This window comes from Alnus glutinosa, chromosome 5, assembly GCF_958979055.1.
Source record: "Alnus glutinosa chromosome 5, dhAlnGlut1.1, whole genome shotgun sequence".
Taxonomy (NCBI): Eukaryota; Viridiplantae; Streptophyta; class Magnoliopsida; order Fagales; family Betulaceae; genus Alnus; species Alnus glutinosa.
The window spans coordinates 23,888,721-23,907,164 of NC_084890.1; the positions used below are offsets into that span (position 1 = coordinate 23,888,721).

The 18,444-nt window shown below is 31.7% G+C and overlaps 1 protein-coding gene across 3 annotated transcripts in view; it reads left to right on the forward strand.

Moving 5' to 3' along the window:
* Window positions 1-15,526: 15,526 nt before the first annotated feature.
* The window catches only part of LOC133869903 (ABC transporter C family member 2-like), a 37,228-nt gene continuing 34,310 nt past the window's right edge, over window positions 15,527-18,444 (forward strand). Inside the window, exons 1-3 of one of the 3 annotated variants that reach the window (XM_062306996.1) lie at window positions 16,270-16,328; window positions 16,455-16,532; window positions 16,688-17,158. In XM_062306996.1, the coding sequence (XP_062162980.1) occupies window positions 16,826-17,158 (333 nt within the window). In that variant the 5' untranslated portion in view covers window positions 16,270-16,328; window positions 16,455-16,532; window positions 16,688-16,825. Of the gene's footprint in view, window positions 15,700-16,199; window positions 16,329-16,454; window positions 16,533-16,687; window positions 17,159-18,444 lie in introns of those variants that run through there. The other 2 variants (XM_062306995.1, XM_062306997.1) reach the window with 2 other exon arrangements.

An 18,444-nucleotide genomic window follows, 5' to 3' on the forward strand; every position in this document is an offset into this window, starting at 1 on the left:
GTGCCCCTCCCTCTCCTGCCGCCCGTCATTACCACCCTCTCTCCCTACTCTCGCCGCCACTCTTGCCTTTCCTCTCCCTTAGATCTTGCTTTCCCTACGTATCCCAAATAACCGCACTCTCTGGGCAGCGAAAATATATAGTTTGAGGGGTCACAACAGCCAGCATCCAGATTCTTGATGCATTAATACACTATTTGTAACGTCTCAATAAGGGTAGTTTTCACTTGCTATGGCTCAAGTCTAGTTAGAATCAATGCGGTCTCAAATAGTCCAACCAAGATTCCTCTCTCATCAGCTACAGCTTTCAAACCACCTGGACTCAAAGATGACCATCTTTCTTTACATAGTTGCCCATCTCTCTATCTCTCTCTCTCTCTCTCTCTCTCTCTCTCTCTCTCTCTCTCGCCATTATAATATCCTGAAGTCTTTTTATTTAGATCTAAATTTTTGAATTGAGATTGCAATTTATCAATGTAGGATTCAGTATCAGTATTTTTTGTTTCTTTATGTGAATTTTTTATGGTTAAAATTTCTTTATTATGATTTGAGGTTGATGCATAATTCTTTATTTTTAAAGTATCTAGTCTTTTAGAAATTTCTTCAGTACTACTGGGATATGCTCAAGATCTTTATGCAAATTCTCAAGATCCTTATGCAGATTTAGAATTATGAAGTCTTTTTTGAAGAAGCATTATGACATGAAGATTCATTATGACATGAAGACTTTTGAAGAACCATTTATGATATAAAGACTTTATGTATGAATCATTATCAGTTTCCCTTTGCAAGTTTTTCTTTGCCTAATTATCAAGCCTAACCTTCTAAGTTAAAAGCATTGGCCTATATATATTTGGCTTTATTCCTCATTCCAAATTCATAACCATCTTACCTGCCTTTTTTCTTCTCTTTCTTAAGTGCTTATTTTACATATCCCTTCATCTTTGTCTCCCATTTACTCTCTCTCTCTCTCTCTCTCTCTATATATATATATATTAGTTTAAGTTCTATATTATCCACGTTCTGTTAAACTATTGATTAAATGACTAAATTTAGAGAAAACTTTACTTACCATCCCTGATCTTTCATTACTTTTGCAATCATACCCTTAAACTTTAAAATTTGTCAATTTACTGTATTCATTTTTAAATTGTTTTCAATTTCACCCACCCGTTATGATTATATGTTAAATCATGTTAAAATTTTTAAAAGACTTTATTTTTAAAAAATTTACTAATAAATCTGTAAGATCCATATTGTGAATTTGAGAAAAAGTTTGACAAAAGTGGTAAGAATAACAAGTATCCTTTTTTTTTTTTCCTTTTAATAATCATCCCTGATTAGAATTTTTTTTTTTTTTTTTAAAAAAAAAGTAACCAAACTAGATGTTAATCATTGATAAGCCTGGGCTTATATCACAGTAGTAGACTTCCTTTCACATCAAATGTAGAGCCTTCTAACCCCCCCCCCCCCCCCCCCCCCCCCCCCAAAAAAAAAAAAAAAAAAAAAAAATGCCAAGACAAGACATGCTAGCTTATTGAATCTCAGCAAAAGCCTCCAAAGGAACAAGGGAAAACAACTTCCATGGAAGTCGCACGTCTGAGCCGCACTGAATTCAAGAAGTCTTACAGCTTGAATGACACCCTTAATTCAAGGAACCCTCAGCATAACTTAAACCAATGTGTATGTTGTTTAGTTGTAGCCTGCAAGTTCGTATTCCTATATATATTGAACTGATCGATCGAGCTGATCGAATGCTCAGTAATTTAGATAATTACAACCAAAACTCTCTTGGTGTCTTCACTCTAAGATCCCCTTTAAACAGCTTGTTTTGAACAGCTTTCCCGACCCGGTGGCAATCAGCCTCGCAGAGGTCCCGCTATACTCCACAATCGGCGCCAGCGTCGTCGACTACGCAGTGCACCGCTCCTCCATCATCTCCATCTCCGACTTCAACTCTGCCGAGAGACCAACAACAACGTCATGCCTTTCATTCACCAAAATCTCTGATTTCAAACGTCTTGTTTTCCCTGTATCTTGAACCAAACCTCAGCACACTGCTTGTGGGCAGCAGCCAAATCATCCTCTGAAGAAGGCATGTCCAGCAAATACATGAGTATTGAATGAGTGAGTACTACTCATATATACCGCTTTTCACTGCTTTACTTATATGGTAATTAAGGTGGTCTCTCATTACCTTTTGAGTTTTAAAAATAAAATAAGATAGGAATCACCTTGCCACGTAAGCATAATGATGAAAAGTGATATTTTTTTAGGGGAGTGATCCTTACACTCACACTACACAACAATAGCACAACACCAAGGCACAATGGAGTGGGATTGTGCCTTGGTGTTGTGACATTGTTGTATAGTGTGAGTGTTTTAATCATTTCTCATTTTTTTAAGTGGTGATAAATCATGAGGAGTGATCCTTGCACTCTTTGTGCACAACAATGGCACAACACTAAGACACATTGGGGTGGGACCCAATGTATGAGCCCCACCCCAATGTGCCTTGGTGTTGTGTTATTGTTGTACATTGTGAGTGTTTTGATCATTTCTCATAAATCATTATTCGTATTGAATAACCATGGTACATTAAATACTACATGTATTGCATCTTGAATGCTGGGCAGCAGTTGATTACCAATATCTTAAGAAGTATTTGAAAATCCTTCGCCCTTTCCGTCTTTTTAGGATTTTTTTTTTTTAAATGATTGGAAAATAAGATTGATGTGATATAAAGTTGAAATAATTTATATGGAAAAGTTAAAAATAAATAAATAAATTAAGAATATTTTGAAGTTGATATTTTTTTTGGAGAAGTGAAAATAAGGAAAGGAAAGAAGAAAGTGAATTTCAAACGGGCCGTAATGTGATCCTCCCAAATGGAATATGTTGGTGCATTTTAATGTTAAAAAATATTAATATTTGTTTAAATGGGTTGTTAAAAATGAAAATAAATTGATAAAATATAGAGTTTTAATAATAAATGAGGAGCTAGAGAGGAGTGTGTATTTTGAGAAAGAAAAGGAAAAAAAAAAAAAACTATAGTTGATTTAGTTATTACGCAGAAGTATTTGTGATGCATGAAAATATCTACATGAATAATATAAAAATATTAAAAAAAAAAAAAAAAATTGACTAACTCTTTGTGGAGTAATGGTACATATTATCTATTTGTCTTCCTTTTGTCCTCCCAAAATTGATGTGGCTCTTAAAATTACCATTGGATCAAAATCCAATAATGATCTATCATAAATTCAATGGTCATTTTAAGAGTCACATCAATTTTAGGAGGATAAAAGGAAGACAAATGGATGATATGTAGTATTACTCCTCTCTGTGAGTCCATGACCAGATTTATATAACTCTTACCTATCTAAAGAATATTATCTCAATTCTTATTTTTATTCTTTTTAAGTAAAGAATGTCCCAGTTATAAATAATATAACTATAGCACATATATATATATATATATATATATATATATATATATATATATATATATATATATAGTGCACAACAATGTTAAACACCAAATCCGATAAATAAATAAAAACAATGTTAAACTCCAAATATGTCGACACCCATGCATGTTAGATTTCTCTGTCTGAGTTACACATGTTGGCTTTCATCCTAACCATTTTTGTGCAATAAAATCTAGGGTAAAATACATTTTTGCCCTATGGTTTAACACTTTTATTTTTTGTCTCCTTAATTTTCATTTATTTCGTAAGTAGTACATGTGCTACAAGAAAAGACAAAGACGATACCTGTGTCCATTTTTTCGTCCAAAACTGATGGATTTTTAATGGTGCCACGTGTCGCTGATGTGGAACATCTTTTTTCGTAATACAAGTACTACTTATGAAAAATAAGAAAACTAAGAGGGCAAAAAATAAAAGTTTTAAACCACATGAGTATAAGGTATTTAACCCTAAAATCTGTGAAAACTTAGTCAACTTACACCATAAAATGACGCCCTACATCAAAGCATAGCATATCTGATTCAGATATGAGCAAGTTGAGGGCTTAGATTTTGAGACTAAGAGTGAGGTAGGACGGCGGTTGCTCTGAGAGGGGACATCGATGTAAAGGCATTGAGACTGATGCTCCATTTGTTTCGGTGTAAAATGATTTTCGTTATAAAATATTTACTAGAAGTCATTTTTCTATAAAATATTTTTTGCCGAAAACATTTTTCAGTGTTCGGCGCATACGAAAACTCACAAATATTTTTTATATTTTCATTCAATCATATTAACTTATAAAAATTAATTTTTATTCACAACATAAAAATATTAATGTAAAATTATATTAAAAAAAAAACTAAAAATTATGTTTAAGATATATACATTGACTAACAATAATTATATATTTTACAGATTGGAATTATTTAAAAAAAATATATATTTTTAAAGAGGTCGGAATCTAGTCATTTGTGCCGGATTCCGGCTAGTTGGTTGTTCCGGCCATTCTGGCATGATCCCGACTAGATGGTCAGGATCTGGCACAATATCGCTGGAATTTGGCAATGGTCGACTGCTTAAGTGTGAAAGTCGACTGCATCGTTTGAAAGAGAGGGTCGACTGCGTCTGTCGTCTGGGGAAAATGATTTACGTTTCATTTTTTAAAATTTACTAAGCATTTTTTATCAAACGAAAATCATTTTTTAGTTAACTATTACTTTTACCCTCACCAAATATCAAAAATTGTCAAACTCATTTTTTTAAAATCATTTTACGGCAAAACAAATTATACATAAGAGTGATATAGAGACGACTGCATGCGTGAGTGAAGGTTAAGAAGGACCCTACCTTTAATAAAATAAATAAATAAAAAGAATAATAAATCCAGCCCAGTTTATAGCGCAAGTGGAATAATAGAAGCTAGAGGGCTATACCAAGATCCAGTCATTCAGTCTCAGATAATAGACGTGGCCCTTTAATCATTGACAAGCCTGGGCCTTTTTAGGCCTCAGAATCTAAGTAGGCTGGGCATGCTTTATTCAACTCAACTCAGATTAATTGGGTCCAAATCTGAACTTTCAGGTGTCAATTCTTGACCCCAAAAAAAAAAAAAAAAAAAAAAAAAAAAAAAAAAAATAAACCCATGCAAAAAAAAAGTTTTAGACATGTTAATCAATATCTTGATCTTGAAATAAAATAAAATAAACACAATATATCAAAGAGAGGTTGAGGTATCATTCTTGAATTGCCCCTATTTTATACTTGTAGATTTGTGCATTGGATAATATAATAAACTACCAACAGGATCATTCGTAATAGATTTGTGCATAGGAAATAATCATTGCCCAAATGAGAAGAATAACGTTAGCACTGGCCACCAAGAGGATGGAGATTTCGTGCAATTAGACACTGTCTTACTGCACGTGAGATTAAGATTGCCTGAACAGAAACTCGCTGCGCTCTAATCATATGGACGGTTGTATTACACATATATGTACAGGAATAGAGTCATAAGTTTTTGTGGGTAGGGACTATGGCTAATTTATTTTGTTTGTAAGAGTTAATTGGCTAAATTTTAATTTTTTACCTTATATTTTTTTTATTTTTTAGAAAAAAAAAAAAAAAAAAAAAAAACCCGCCTTATAATTTCTTTATAGTTTTTTGACGTGTATTTTTACCACATTAGAAACTTTTTTGACGTGGCAAATTTTACCCTCTTTCTTGTGGTGCATGTATCTATGGAAAACTTCACTAATAATTCTTGAATTTTCATTACTTTTGAAATAAAATACTCAAACTTTAAAATGTGTCAATTAAAGTTATTTATCTTTCAATTTTTTTTTTCAATTTCAACACTCCATTAAAATTTTTCGTTAAATCTTATCAAAATTTATAAAATATTCGTGTTTTTTTTTTAAAAAAAAAAAAAAAATCGAACATTGGTATGAGTATTTTTACAAATTCTGTTAAATTCTTATCAATACATAAATTCTTATAATTTTTTTTTCCTAAAAAATTAAGGGTATTTTGAAAATTTTACTAAGATTTAAAGAAAAATTAAAAATTAAAAAAAAAAAATCTTAAATTAAGATCTTTTAAAATTTGAATACTTTGATAATTGTTACTATCTATCAATGACTCAATCATATCTAGTAAAGACTGTAAAGTACAAGTGAAATCCTGAAAGAAGGATAAGGTAACTTCGAGCCACAAAAAGAAGAAGAAAGAAAATCCGTAGATAAAGGGCAAGATCTTAAAAGTGAGTGGCATTGTCGCCTTGAGAAGCCTTTTGACAAATGACAGCACCGAAGTCCATATCTATCCATTACACCACTCATAATTCTGTCTCATCATCCATATGATTTTTGTTGATGGTCCATGTCTTGTCCTTCTTTGTCTACGTGATTTTTCAAAAAGGAGAGCAAAATAATGTAATGAAAAAAATGGAGAGGTAGTAACGTGTTAAAACACTTACATTTTAATATTAAATTAAACTTATAAGCTTTTACCTATAGTTTAACATTATTTAAACTTAACATGCGATATTTATAGCTGGTAATTTTTTATACAATTCGCGAATCCGACATTAATCCGACACGAAATTAGCGTGTTAGGGTTAAAAGGGTCTGACCTAATTAATTAAATGAGTTGTGTTAAGATTGACCTATATAATATTTATATACATGTCTTGATACGACTCGAATCCAATACGTGAACACGAAAAAATTATAAATTTATTATTTATTTAATACTTGAAAATAATAAATGCAAATCAAAATGGCCATCAAGCATTGCAACAATCGATATTGTCGTGAGGGCTGTATTTGTTAATGTGTTTTAATTGGAGGATTTTTTTTGTTTTTTTGTTTGAAAAAAGTGTTTTGATATGACGTAAATGTGAAAACTATTTTTATATTTCTATGAGTGTTTTGTGTTTGGATTGTTTTTTTTTTTTTTTTTTTTGAATAAAATAACTAGAACTATTATGAATTAATTTGAAAAGGACCGAAGGCAAATACAGTGAATATAGGCATATTGAGACCCTACACACTAAGCCAGAAAAACTGACTTGAGTGCTGCCTACAAATGAACAAAATTACAATGACAGATGTTTGAGCCACTTGTTAACAATAAAGCACCCATAACAAAGAAAAGAGTGCTGATCTAGCTAACAAGTCATAAAAAGTCCAGTAAAATCAGCAAATTTAATATGCAAACTTTTTTTGTTAAAAAACTACTATAAAAAAAAAAAAAAAAAAAAAAAAAAAAAAAAAAAACCCAACTATAGAAAGCACCCAACACAAGCCGACATCAAAAGAGAAATTGCGCATGTCTTGTAGAAACCGGCAGAAAAAACATAGATTTGGCCTCAAAAGTAAATGTAGAAGAAGAAAACTCAGCCAAACTTTCACCGGCGAGAAGGACGGAGTGGTCGCTTCCCTACGAGACGTCTCTTGTTAGCCTTTTTTGCCTGAAGAAAGCAAAAATAAGAAAAAACATAAAGTTCCATAGCCCTAAAATGACTAGGAGACCCAAAGTTCTATAGCCTTAAAAGAACTAAGAGAATAAAAGCTCTACTGGATCTAAGTTAGGAGAAAACAAAAAACATCTATAACCCTAGCAGGACTATGAGAGAAGCACTATTAGGGGAAGGGAGATGTTGAGCCTCCCTCTTCCTCAAACACCTATCTTCTTTCTTCTTTCTTCTTTTTCTCTCTAGGCCGGCTCTCCTCTCCAACTTGTCACCTATTGTTTGTTAATAAAGTTGATGAATTACAAAAATAGAGAGGTAGTTAGGTGTTAAACACTTATTTTCTTTATTAGAGAACAGCCCGATAGGGTTACATTGTGTTTTTATTAATTAGTATGATTGTGTGCAATGATCTATTTATAGAGCTTACAAATAATTTGAATAATTTTAATGAAATATAATTTTAATCGAATATCTTCATTTAGAATAAACAGAACATCATTTATCACATTGAATTTATGTTCGTATCATATATTATAACATCCTCCTAGTTCAAAGTTCAGGTGTAAGTCTGTGGAAGCTTGATTTGCTTGGGGTGATTGCTCGGGCCACCCCTTGACGGTGGGAGGTGACTGCCCTACTCTCCCCTTTTTTTTAATTTTTTTTTCAGCTTTTTTTTTTTAAAAAAAATATATATATATATATATATATATATATATATATATATATATATATATATATATATATATATATATATTGTAAGTTTAAGTACATTGTTTAACAATATAAAATGATTATTGCTATTATTTTAATATCATGTGGCAAAAAATGCCGACCTGGCTTAACGAGCGTTAGTTTTTAGACGAAAAACACACGGAATGATCCATTTGAAATTTGCGAAAAATCGAAGCAATCAAATTTAACTTTTAAAAAAATCAAGAAGTGATGAACGAATCACGCATTTACTTAACGACTTATTTTAGATTCACCATATATATATATATAAACCCATGACCTTAGAGCCGATTTTAAAATAGCTCCCTCAATTTTCAAGCGTGCTAAAGTAACCATCAAACTATTAAATTCTGTCAAAAATGACATTTTTTTTATTATATTCCTATAATAATCTTGTCACATGTCATATATCTCATTAAAAAATAATAAAAATATTAAATTTAAAAATTAGGGAAAAAATTAAAATATTAAAAAAAATACAAAAAAAAACTAAAATAAAAATCTAAAGGGGTGGCTCAAAATGGTGACACATGTCCTGGCTTTTATGCATTTCAGCCAACTCGAATTACCATCCCATGTGGCCAATGTATCGCATGTGATACTTGTGCTTTTAATGCCACATAGGATAAGAAAAATATAAATAAAAACAAAAGCAAAAAAAATACCTCAATTTTTTTTTTTTTAAAAAAATAATTTAAAGAACAAAAAATTAGGAGAGGCCGACTACCCCCATTTTGGACAAGGGGTGGCTCGGCCTAGGGATGGGTTTGGCCATTTCAGACTAGTTGGTCTGGGGGTGGCTGATGGTCCTTGGGGTGGTTCAGTCACCCTCAACGCCAACATTTCCATTTTTTCCTCCTTAAAGTCTTTTGGGGGTGGTTGAACCATCTCCAACGACCATGAGGTGAATTCAGCCATCTCCAATGGTCATCTCTCTCTCTCTCTCTCTCTTTTAGCCTTTTGGGGTTTGTTGAACATAGCTACCCCAAGCCAAATGAGAGTGATCTTAGACATGAGTTACCACTTAGCCATAATGGAGTGACTTTGTTCTTCAAATTTATTTTTTTTTCGTTTATTTATTTATTTATTTATTCTCATCCTATTGGAAGTATAAGTATTACCTGTTATATACAAATATCACATAAAACACTTCTCGAAATTGAAGTGACTTTTTGATTTCGAATCTTACTGCATACATCAATGAGATATTTAACCCTAGAATTTATTTAGCCGAGTTTGAATTTGTACTATTGAAGGCCTTGTTTGATAAGAAAGTATGAGTTAGAGCCTAGAGGTAGTAATAAAAAGTGATAGATGTAATATATAGTAAAAATAATTTGTATGAAAAAATGAAAAAAAAAAAATTATATTATAGCGAATTTTTTTTATTTAAATAATAATAAAAAAATCATCCATTTCTAGCTATAAACTTCTCGTAGCTATCGATTTCTCTTGTTCTTCACTCATTTAAGTCGAGAAAGTAGACTCAATGAAAGCGAGTCATGAAGCAACTTTTGATGGTGATTGATTGAGACAAATTCCTTCTAGTCATTCCTAACAGTCTAAACAAACCTTCAACCTTAATTGACAAGCTCATATCGATAGTCCGATCGAACCATAGCAGTAGGCTGTAGCCATCCCCAACCACTGGTGTTATGAATATATCTATTCCTCTTCACCTACCTTCACTTTATTCCCATGCATTGTGGCACTGATAGAATGTTCCAAGTTTTTGTTTATTTAATTGAATTTCAAATACGGGTCAAGTTTGAATTTATCATTGAATTAAATATTTTGTTCAAATTAACTCATTTAATTTTATTTCAAACACGTATCAAGATCGAACTTCTTAATTAACTTATTATTTTTTATATAAAGTAAATATAATGATTATTTATCTTTTCGTAAATCCATATCAAGCATTATAAGTTACTTAATTATTATTAAAATTTTATCATTTGAGTTAATTAAATAAATTAACTTGAATCTTAAATAATTTAATCTCGAGTTTATATGTATGTAAATAAATTTATTATGGACATACACATTCAAACACCTGCGTGCGCGCACATACATATCTATAAATACTTACAAACATACTCATGTACATAAAAATCTCTAAAACTAAATTTACAACAACAATAATTCAAGTTATATCTCTTACGAGAATTCCATTTTACTTAAGAGATGATATTATTAAATTAAAATAATAATAATAATTGTTTTTGTAAAAATGAAGCTATACGAGTTTATACAAGCTTAACCGAACCGAGTTGAATTTATACAAATATATCTAATTTAATATTCAAATATATTATTGTTTTCACGAACGATTTATGTATTATTCAAACTGAGACCTAATCGAATTTAACCTAACCGGGTTTAATTGTGCTGCATCCGGTGCCCTACTCTTTTACTATATATGGAAAATAATCCTGGTCAATGCATGGTTTTGACTTTCTTGTGTTAATAGATCTGGGTTTCTTGTTAATTAATTCAATCAGCCAGTAACGTTGAAGAATCATTTTTTCCATTGAATTAGCCAATTAAGGCTCAAGTTTTCTCCGCCGCCTATTCTGATCGATGAATAGAATATATACTTGTAGTTGAATGATTATTCTTCCTGTTCTGTAAAGCCATCCTTTTTCCATGAAAGTGTACCCTAATTGGCACACTGAAATTCTTATATATATATATATAGTTCTTAATTTGCTGGTCTTAAAAAAAAAATTGAAAACTTAGACCTACTTCGATATGGAAAATTTTGGTCAAAATTGGGTTCTATTCCGTTACCGGTAACGTGTACAATAATGATAAATAATATAGAATCGAAAATAAAAAGTAAGAGGAAATTAAGATACAGATTTACATGGTTCAACAATGTGTCTACGTCCACATGAGTGCGACTGTATTTCAATATATGATTTAGGGTTACATCATAACATATTTATAAAAAAACTTTAATTGTACGGATGTATTTTAGAAAACCAAAAAATACTTTGTATTGTACCGTAGGGCGTTGCCCCCGAACCCTTGTTTCAACAATATAGCTAATAGAATAGTCGTGCTAGAGTAATAGTATTCACGCTCTCACTTTTCTACACTTAACTTTTACAATTTCTTAGATTTTCAAAACCGTTACTAAATCCGAGATGAATGTTTATTGGATTTTAATCAAATTGTGATTTAAAAACCACCTAAGAAAGTATGAAAATAGGTGTGAGAAACCGAAAGTGTGTAGCATTACTCATTGTGCTATGTCAGGGTTAAATAAAGCAAAAAAATATCTAAGTTAATATATAATAATAAATTAAACATAATATCATTGAAATTGTCTAACAAATATTTTAAATTAAACATAATATCATTGAAATTGTCTAACAAATATTTTGCATACATTGAATTGTAACAAGAGTAGTGGTAGTTTATTTCAATCAATTGTATACTTAAGTAATATTCGTAAAGACCATAGGATATTTCACAAAAGAGATTCAAACAAACTTAATGTACACAAAAAGATGTATTGATTATCTTATTGGAAAAACCTTTTGCTTGATTATGTCTGATGTAGTGAAATCTTCAACCCTCCTCACTTGATGTTTAGGTTTTCACTATAAACTAGGATGTAACATGTAATGCTAAGTTCTAATTTAAGATAAACATATATTTTAAATATAATGTCCTAACAAGAATAATTATAATAATCTTCTAACAATTAAGAATAATGGACGTCAATGTTTCAGTAAAATTATGAACAACTAGATTTGTCGTAACTTTTTTTAAAAAAGAAAAGAAAAAGGAATCTGTCATAGGACATATCAGTTAAAAATATGATGAGTATCAACGGTTGGATCAGCCTCATCTTACCTACATCTGTCCAACAAAATAGGATGTAGTACGTAGAATTACTCTTTTTTATTATTTTGCCAAGAGCTAATAAAAAGTCATGTTCACTTAACCCCTCAACTACTTCTCAATTACACGTTGCCTCCACGAACTATCAACTGTTATATTCAACCCCATTCAATTACCAATGATTCACAAAAATTCCCTTATGTTAACAAAGGTCATTTAAAGGGATGGAATATTGATCACATATCGGTTAAGCGATAAGCGATAGGCGATAGGGGGCTATAGCTCCGCCACGGTTGGTGAAATTTCATTCTGACTAACTTAATTTCAACATTATTGTTACCATCATATCGGTGGGAGGTAATGCAGTAGTCATTTAAGATTAAGAAAAACATTACTTGATTGACCAAAATTATTTTATAAGCAGTGGCTAAAATTAAGAGAAAGGAGGTAAAAGTTGAAGATAATACTGTTGAAAATAATCTCACTTAGCCAGGTTCTACTCAAATGTCATGGGCCTCCGAATCGACATTGACCCAAAAAGAAGTATGGACCCTGAACCCATGCGGCGTATCTCCTGGAAAAGAGCCTATTGGAAAAATGCGTGATAAGTTACCCTGGTAAATGGCTATTCTTAGGGACATGTGATCGGCAGCATACTCGAATTTGATTTCCCCTACTTAGTCTCAGGAAGAAGGTGCTCCGGAAACCAAGCTGTCAACCTGGCCGTCGAGATGGAAGGAGACGGCTAGGTTGCAATCCTGGATATCTTATACGATCCCGAGATATTCAGTTAGGATCTTACTCTAAGACAAATAAGAAAAAAAATCAAGATTCAGGTCCTAAAAAAAAAATTCAAAGTCAAAATCAAGCTTTGGCAGCATTGCTTGGACATGTTGGGGACGAAAACCTTAATTCTAGTTTGCTTGTATCTCTTAGCCTATAAATAAACCTTTACACCAAATACAAAAACCTAGATTGAATTATTGTGCAATGAACATATATTTATTCAGAGTTTGACATAAACATCGAAGTGAGACCTGCTGACACTCCGACGAGTTCTTTTGATTTTGTTTGTTTTGTAGTGATCGTGAGAACGCGAAGAGCATCGAAAAATATGTTGTCCACACCATACTGTAAACTGCTCTAACAAATACTAAACGGTTAAAATTGTAATAATACTACCATTTTCCTTCATTTCATACCAACTAACGTACATAGTGTGTTTTAAGTAGTTTTCTATATCAATAACTTAAAAATAACAAAATAAAAATTACTTAAAACCAGTGGCGGGGCCAAGAATCTGTCTTAGTAGGGGCAGAATTAAAATAATAAAATATAATGATAAATAATTATTTTTGTTCTTTTTATATACTACATTTTAATTATAATATATATAAGTACGGTAATTACAATCACTCACGGCTGTCTTCAGCCTTTTCTTATTACTTTTCATATTCACTTTTTAGTTTTCAGTCACAGCCTACTTTTCTTCCTCTCTTTCTCATTTCTGTCTTCTTCTTCTTCTTTTTCTCTCTCTCTCTCTCTCTCTCTCTCTCTCTCTTCTCTTTATGTGGTGATACTCAAAAGTTCATAGTTTAAAATAAAAATCAGAGACAGAGAAACTCAAATACAGAAACACTTACAAGTTACATGCTTACAGTGTAGGAGAAGCGTAGCAGCTCGACCTCGGCGACAGGGGACTGAAGAAGAAGATTTGAGGAAGATTTACGTGTAGAGGAAGATTTGCTAGTACCGTAGTAGCGTGTAGAGGAGGATTTGAGACGCGTCGATCATTCATGGTGTCTAATTTTGGTTTTGAGTTTTGTTTTCTTAGTTCAATATCAGCCAAAATTTGAGGATAATTTTTATTTTTTAAAGGTACTGCTGCCGCATGGTTGGGGCTGGGCTAAGCTGTCTTGAATTTTATTTATTTATTTTCTTCTGAGCAAATACAGGAAAATGAATGTTTTGATTTAACTTTTAGGGGCTTGTAGTTTTGTAGGAGCATTATTATAAGGGCATAATAGAGTTTGTGTTAAAAAATTACATAGTTTATTTTTTTTTTTCCAGACATTTAGGAGGGGCGGGTTATCTCCGTCATTGCTTAAAACACGCCACACAAGCTAATGTAATTATATATATATATATATATATATATATATATATATTTTTTTTTAAAGCCAATCTAAAATGAATTTAATAAAATAAGTGTGAATAGTCAAAATTGCCATTTGCCACAATTTAGCTTTGACGTGGAATGAGTGAAACTTACTCCCGTTGTCTGGGAGAGTACAAAAGGTGGAGTGAAGGACATCCCCGTGAAAAATGCGTACTTCCAAATCGTCGGTCAGAATGTGAGGGGCCGCTCGTGGTCCATACTATTTGATCTAACCCAAAAAAATAAAAAAATAAAAAAAAAAATAAAAAAAATCCACATTAATAACAAAATAAATGTTTATTCTTTAAAAAATAATATTAAAGATGTTTCATTTATTTATTTAATTTTATTTTTAAAGTAACCCACAGAAATATTAACACATTATTATTAATTAAATAGTAATAATACTCTTCGCACTCATTTTACACTGAATAAATGTAAAAAATAATATTACTCTTAATTAAATACGGTATTGTGTTCTTAGTACTAGTACATGTAAATTGATAATATTAGTTAACATAAAATTCTTTAAACAAAGATTCTCTATATTAAATTGTTCGAATTACGTGCATTTCAAACGATCGATAATTGTTCGAAATATAACACAACCGGAAGGAAAAATTTATACATTTTATGCATCGAAATAAAATTTGATTGGCCTTATTTCAACTGCCTTAGCTCATGAGTTTTGAATGAGTATACAAAAGGAAAAAGAAAAAGAAAAAAAAATAAAAGCTCAAATCTAAGTCAAATAAATGATTAACCATTTCAGTGAAAAAAGAAGTATTAACCTTTGAAAAATGATTGTTGTATAACACTAATAACTGTTTTTCAAATTAATAATTGAATTTTTTTATTAGTATTCACAATTTTTTAAAAACAAATAAAATTTTATACAATTTTTTTAATTTTATTTCAGAAAGTCAAATCATTTAAAAATCTTTTCAACTTTATTATATCTCAAAATTCGAATAATAAATTATAATTAAATTTAAATTTTTAAAATTCGAACAACCAAACATCACATAATCTTTTCGCACTAAATCATCAACAAAATCATAGGGCACCTCACCTTTCTAAGGTACAGACCGCTCCAGCCAGCAACTATTGGCCACAAAAGAACAAAAAGACAACCCTACCCTCACCAACCCCTCCAATTCACATATTATTTACAGCAAGACAAACCCAGAATCTGAAAATCTCTCCCGTCCCAAAATCGTCCAAAACTCCAGAATTCCTGGCCCCCATAAATTACCTTTGGACCATAGCCTATAAATAAATAAACAAATAAAAAATAAAGTCTTCGATATTTTTTTTTTTTCGTCGTAAGCGGTGACGGAAGCGTACCGGACAACCCGTCCCTGCATATTGTTGTGGCATTTTTTTGGTCCCCGTTAACGAATACCAACAACGACTTTCTGATTCCAATAATTATAGCTTTTGGCGCCGCGAGAACCCATTCCAAATTCCGATCCCCTCTCCGTCACATTCCTCGGCTTCAGGGAAAGCAGGTAAGAGCTATAATTATTCGCATTCTCTTTCTTTCTCTCTTCCGCTGCAACTTTTCTAAACGGGACGTAAAAGAGAGCTTTTTTTTTGTTCGTATGCCTTTTTCCTTTTTGATCTGGGAAAATCGTGGACTGCGACGAAGTGTAATGCTTTTTTCTTTTTGTTTGTTTTGTGGGTTTCTGTTGTTTGCGGTGGAAAAGCAATAGGTATTCTTATTGCTTTTATTATGTATTTGTTGCGTATTTTTTTTTTTCTTTCTAAATTTAGCTATGTGTGAATAGGTGTAGTTTTTAATTTTGTTTTTAGTTTTTTTACTATGTATTTACTGTGCACTTTCATGAGCTGTAGTAGTTTTCTGTTTTTTGTTTGACTTCTGTTTCGTGTTGTAGTCGTTTGAAAGGGAAGTAGAACTTTGAAGTTTTCATTTCTGTTTTTCTTAATATATATATATTATTTTATTTTGGGTCTAATGCTCGGTTTGGCGACTGGGAAAATGAGCTAGAATAAAGGTGTTTACAGATTTGAATGAGATTGATTATAATTTGGGACACAAGATAACAGAAGCTTTCGTAGACTTTTAGTGTGAGGTGTTAATTTTCCATCTTCATAATTGATTGAAATGGGAAAGGAGGTAATCGTCCTTATTTTTGAATTTTCAGATTAAGACGCCGGTGGAAATTCTGACAGTTTCATTTTCTTTGAATTGAAATTCTAATATTCATGATTTAATTCGTGGTTGTTTTGATAAATTGTGTAGAAAGTATAGCAATATGGGTCTTACTTTTTCCTGGATCAAATTTTTATAAATCATCACAACTAATTGAGAAAAACTCAGGTAAAATATTCCAAGTACATGTGTGCTTGTACTAGGCTCAGTTTATTCGAACGTGTTTTTTTTTTCTTCTTCTTAATTTAGTTCGCTTTTTGGGGTATGGTTCTTTGATTGCTATTCTTTCCTTTGAGGCTGAAAATGTTTTAATCTTATTGCAGGAATAGCTTAGTGTGGAAACTTAGAAGCATCAAACTCATATGAGTTGTGAAAGACAAATCCATTAGGAAAAGGAGAGTATTGTGGATTATGTGCTTTTAAGCAAAGAGCTTTTCCTGGTGGAGGAGTAATAAAAAAAAATGGCTTTCGAGCCATTGGTTTGGTATTGTCGGCCGGTGGCAAATGGGGTGTGGTCAAGAGCAGTGGAGAATGCATTTGGTGCATACTCGCCGTGTGCAGTTGACACTCTAGTCGTCTGCATTTCTCATTTGATTGTTCTGGGTCTGTGCTGCTATAGGGCATGGCGAATCAAGAAGGATTTCAATGTCAAGAGGTTCTGTCTGAGGTCCAAGTTTTATAATTATGTGTTGGGTTTATTGGCTGCTTATTGTACTGCCGAGCCTTTATTTAGATTAATCATGGGAATTTCGGTCTTAAATTTAGATGGGCAGACTGGAGTTGCGCCATTTGAGGTGAGTTCATTTTTTTTGATTCTTTAATGGCTTAATCTTTTTTTTTTTTTTTTTTAATCCTTTTATTGTTTCACTTGCCACTCCTATTTGGCATACACAAAATATGCAATTTAAATGCAAGTATATTCATCAACTTGCATCTATATGAGGGGTGCAATGAAGCCTAATCTGTTTTTGAGTGAAGACAAATCAAATTTTTTGTGGGTATTTCTTTTAGAAAAAGAAATTATTATCTCCTACCTTTTGTTTCTGGGTTAATTTCTTAGAATGATAATTACTGTTCTTTCACTGTTGAACATTTGTTGTTCTTTCTTCTTGCTAAGCTATTTTATTTAATTGTTTTTTTTTTCTCGGGATAGTTGACCAAATATTACAGATTTTTACAATAATTGTTGCTATTGAGGCATTAAGTTTTTAAATGTAACATATATGTAAAATGACATTAAAATAATTTTTTATTAATTCTACTTTTTTTTTAAATAATTTTTTTTCCTGATAATTATTGCAAAAATTACTGTCGTTGAAGGTTCTATAAATGCATAATTATTTTATTCTGCTTGCTTGAACTTTTCACTTGTTTCCTTAACAGTTTCTTAAACATCTTTCAGGCTGAGACATGAGATACTTTGAGATTGATAACGATGATTAGTATTTTCTTTTTCTTAATTACTTTAGGTAAAAATGATTACGAGGCAATTTATTGTTAGAAGAATGGAATTCTTCTAAAGTTCTAGTCTTTCCCCCTCCTAATTAAAGAATAAATTCTACTAAAGTTGGCTCTATAAAAATTGGCTTTTAAATTGATCCACTAAGCGATGCTGTGAATTCTCCATGCAATTGCTTCAGAATTTGATTTGTTATGTACAATAAGAAATCAAAATTTCTTGTGTTACTACTCTCCATTGTCCAATGAACTATCAGCACTCTACTTGTAAAGAAATAGGGGAAGATTTACTTACAAGAAGAAAAAAGTAAACTGGGGAAGAATCTGACCTTGAATTCCAAGTCTGTTGCTGCTATTCCACTAAAGCTGTCCGCTACTATTTCCTTGGTTGGAGGAAATATGTCCAAGTATGGTAAGGTGATGCATGCTGATTGAAATAGGTGAATTCCAAGTTTTGATGAATTGAAATTATCGCAAAAGGAAAGGAGCCAGCGGCTTAAGTGCTAGCAAATGAGGTTCGACCTATAGATTGGGCACCAAAGGATGAAGCAGGAAAGGCACTTGTTAAACAATTGCTTATCAAAAAGTCCATTTGATGCTATTGAATCTACAAAGCTCCATA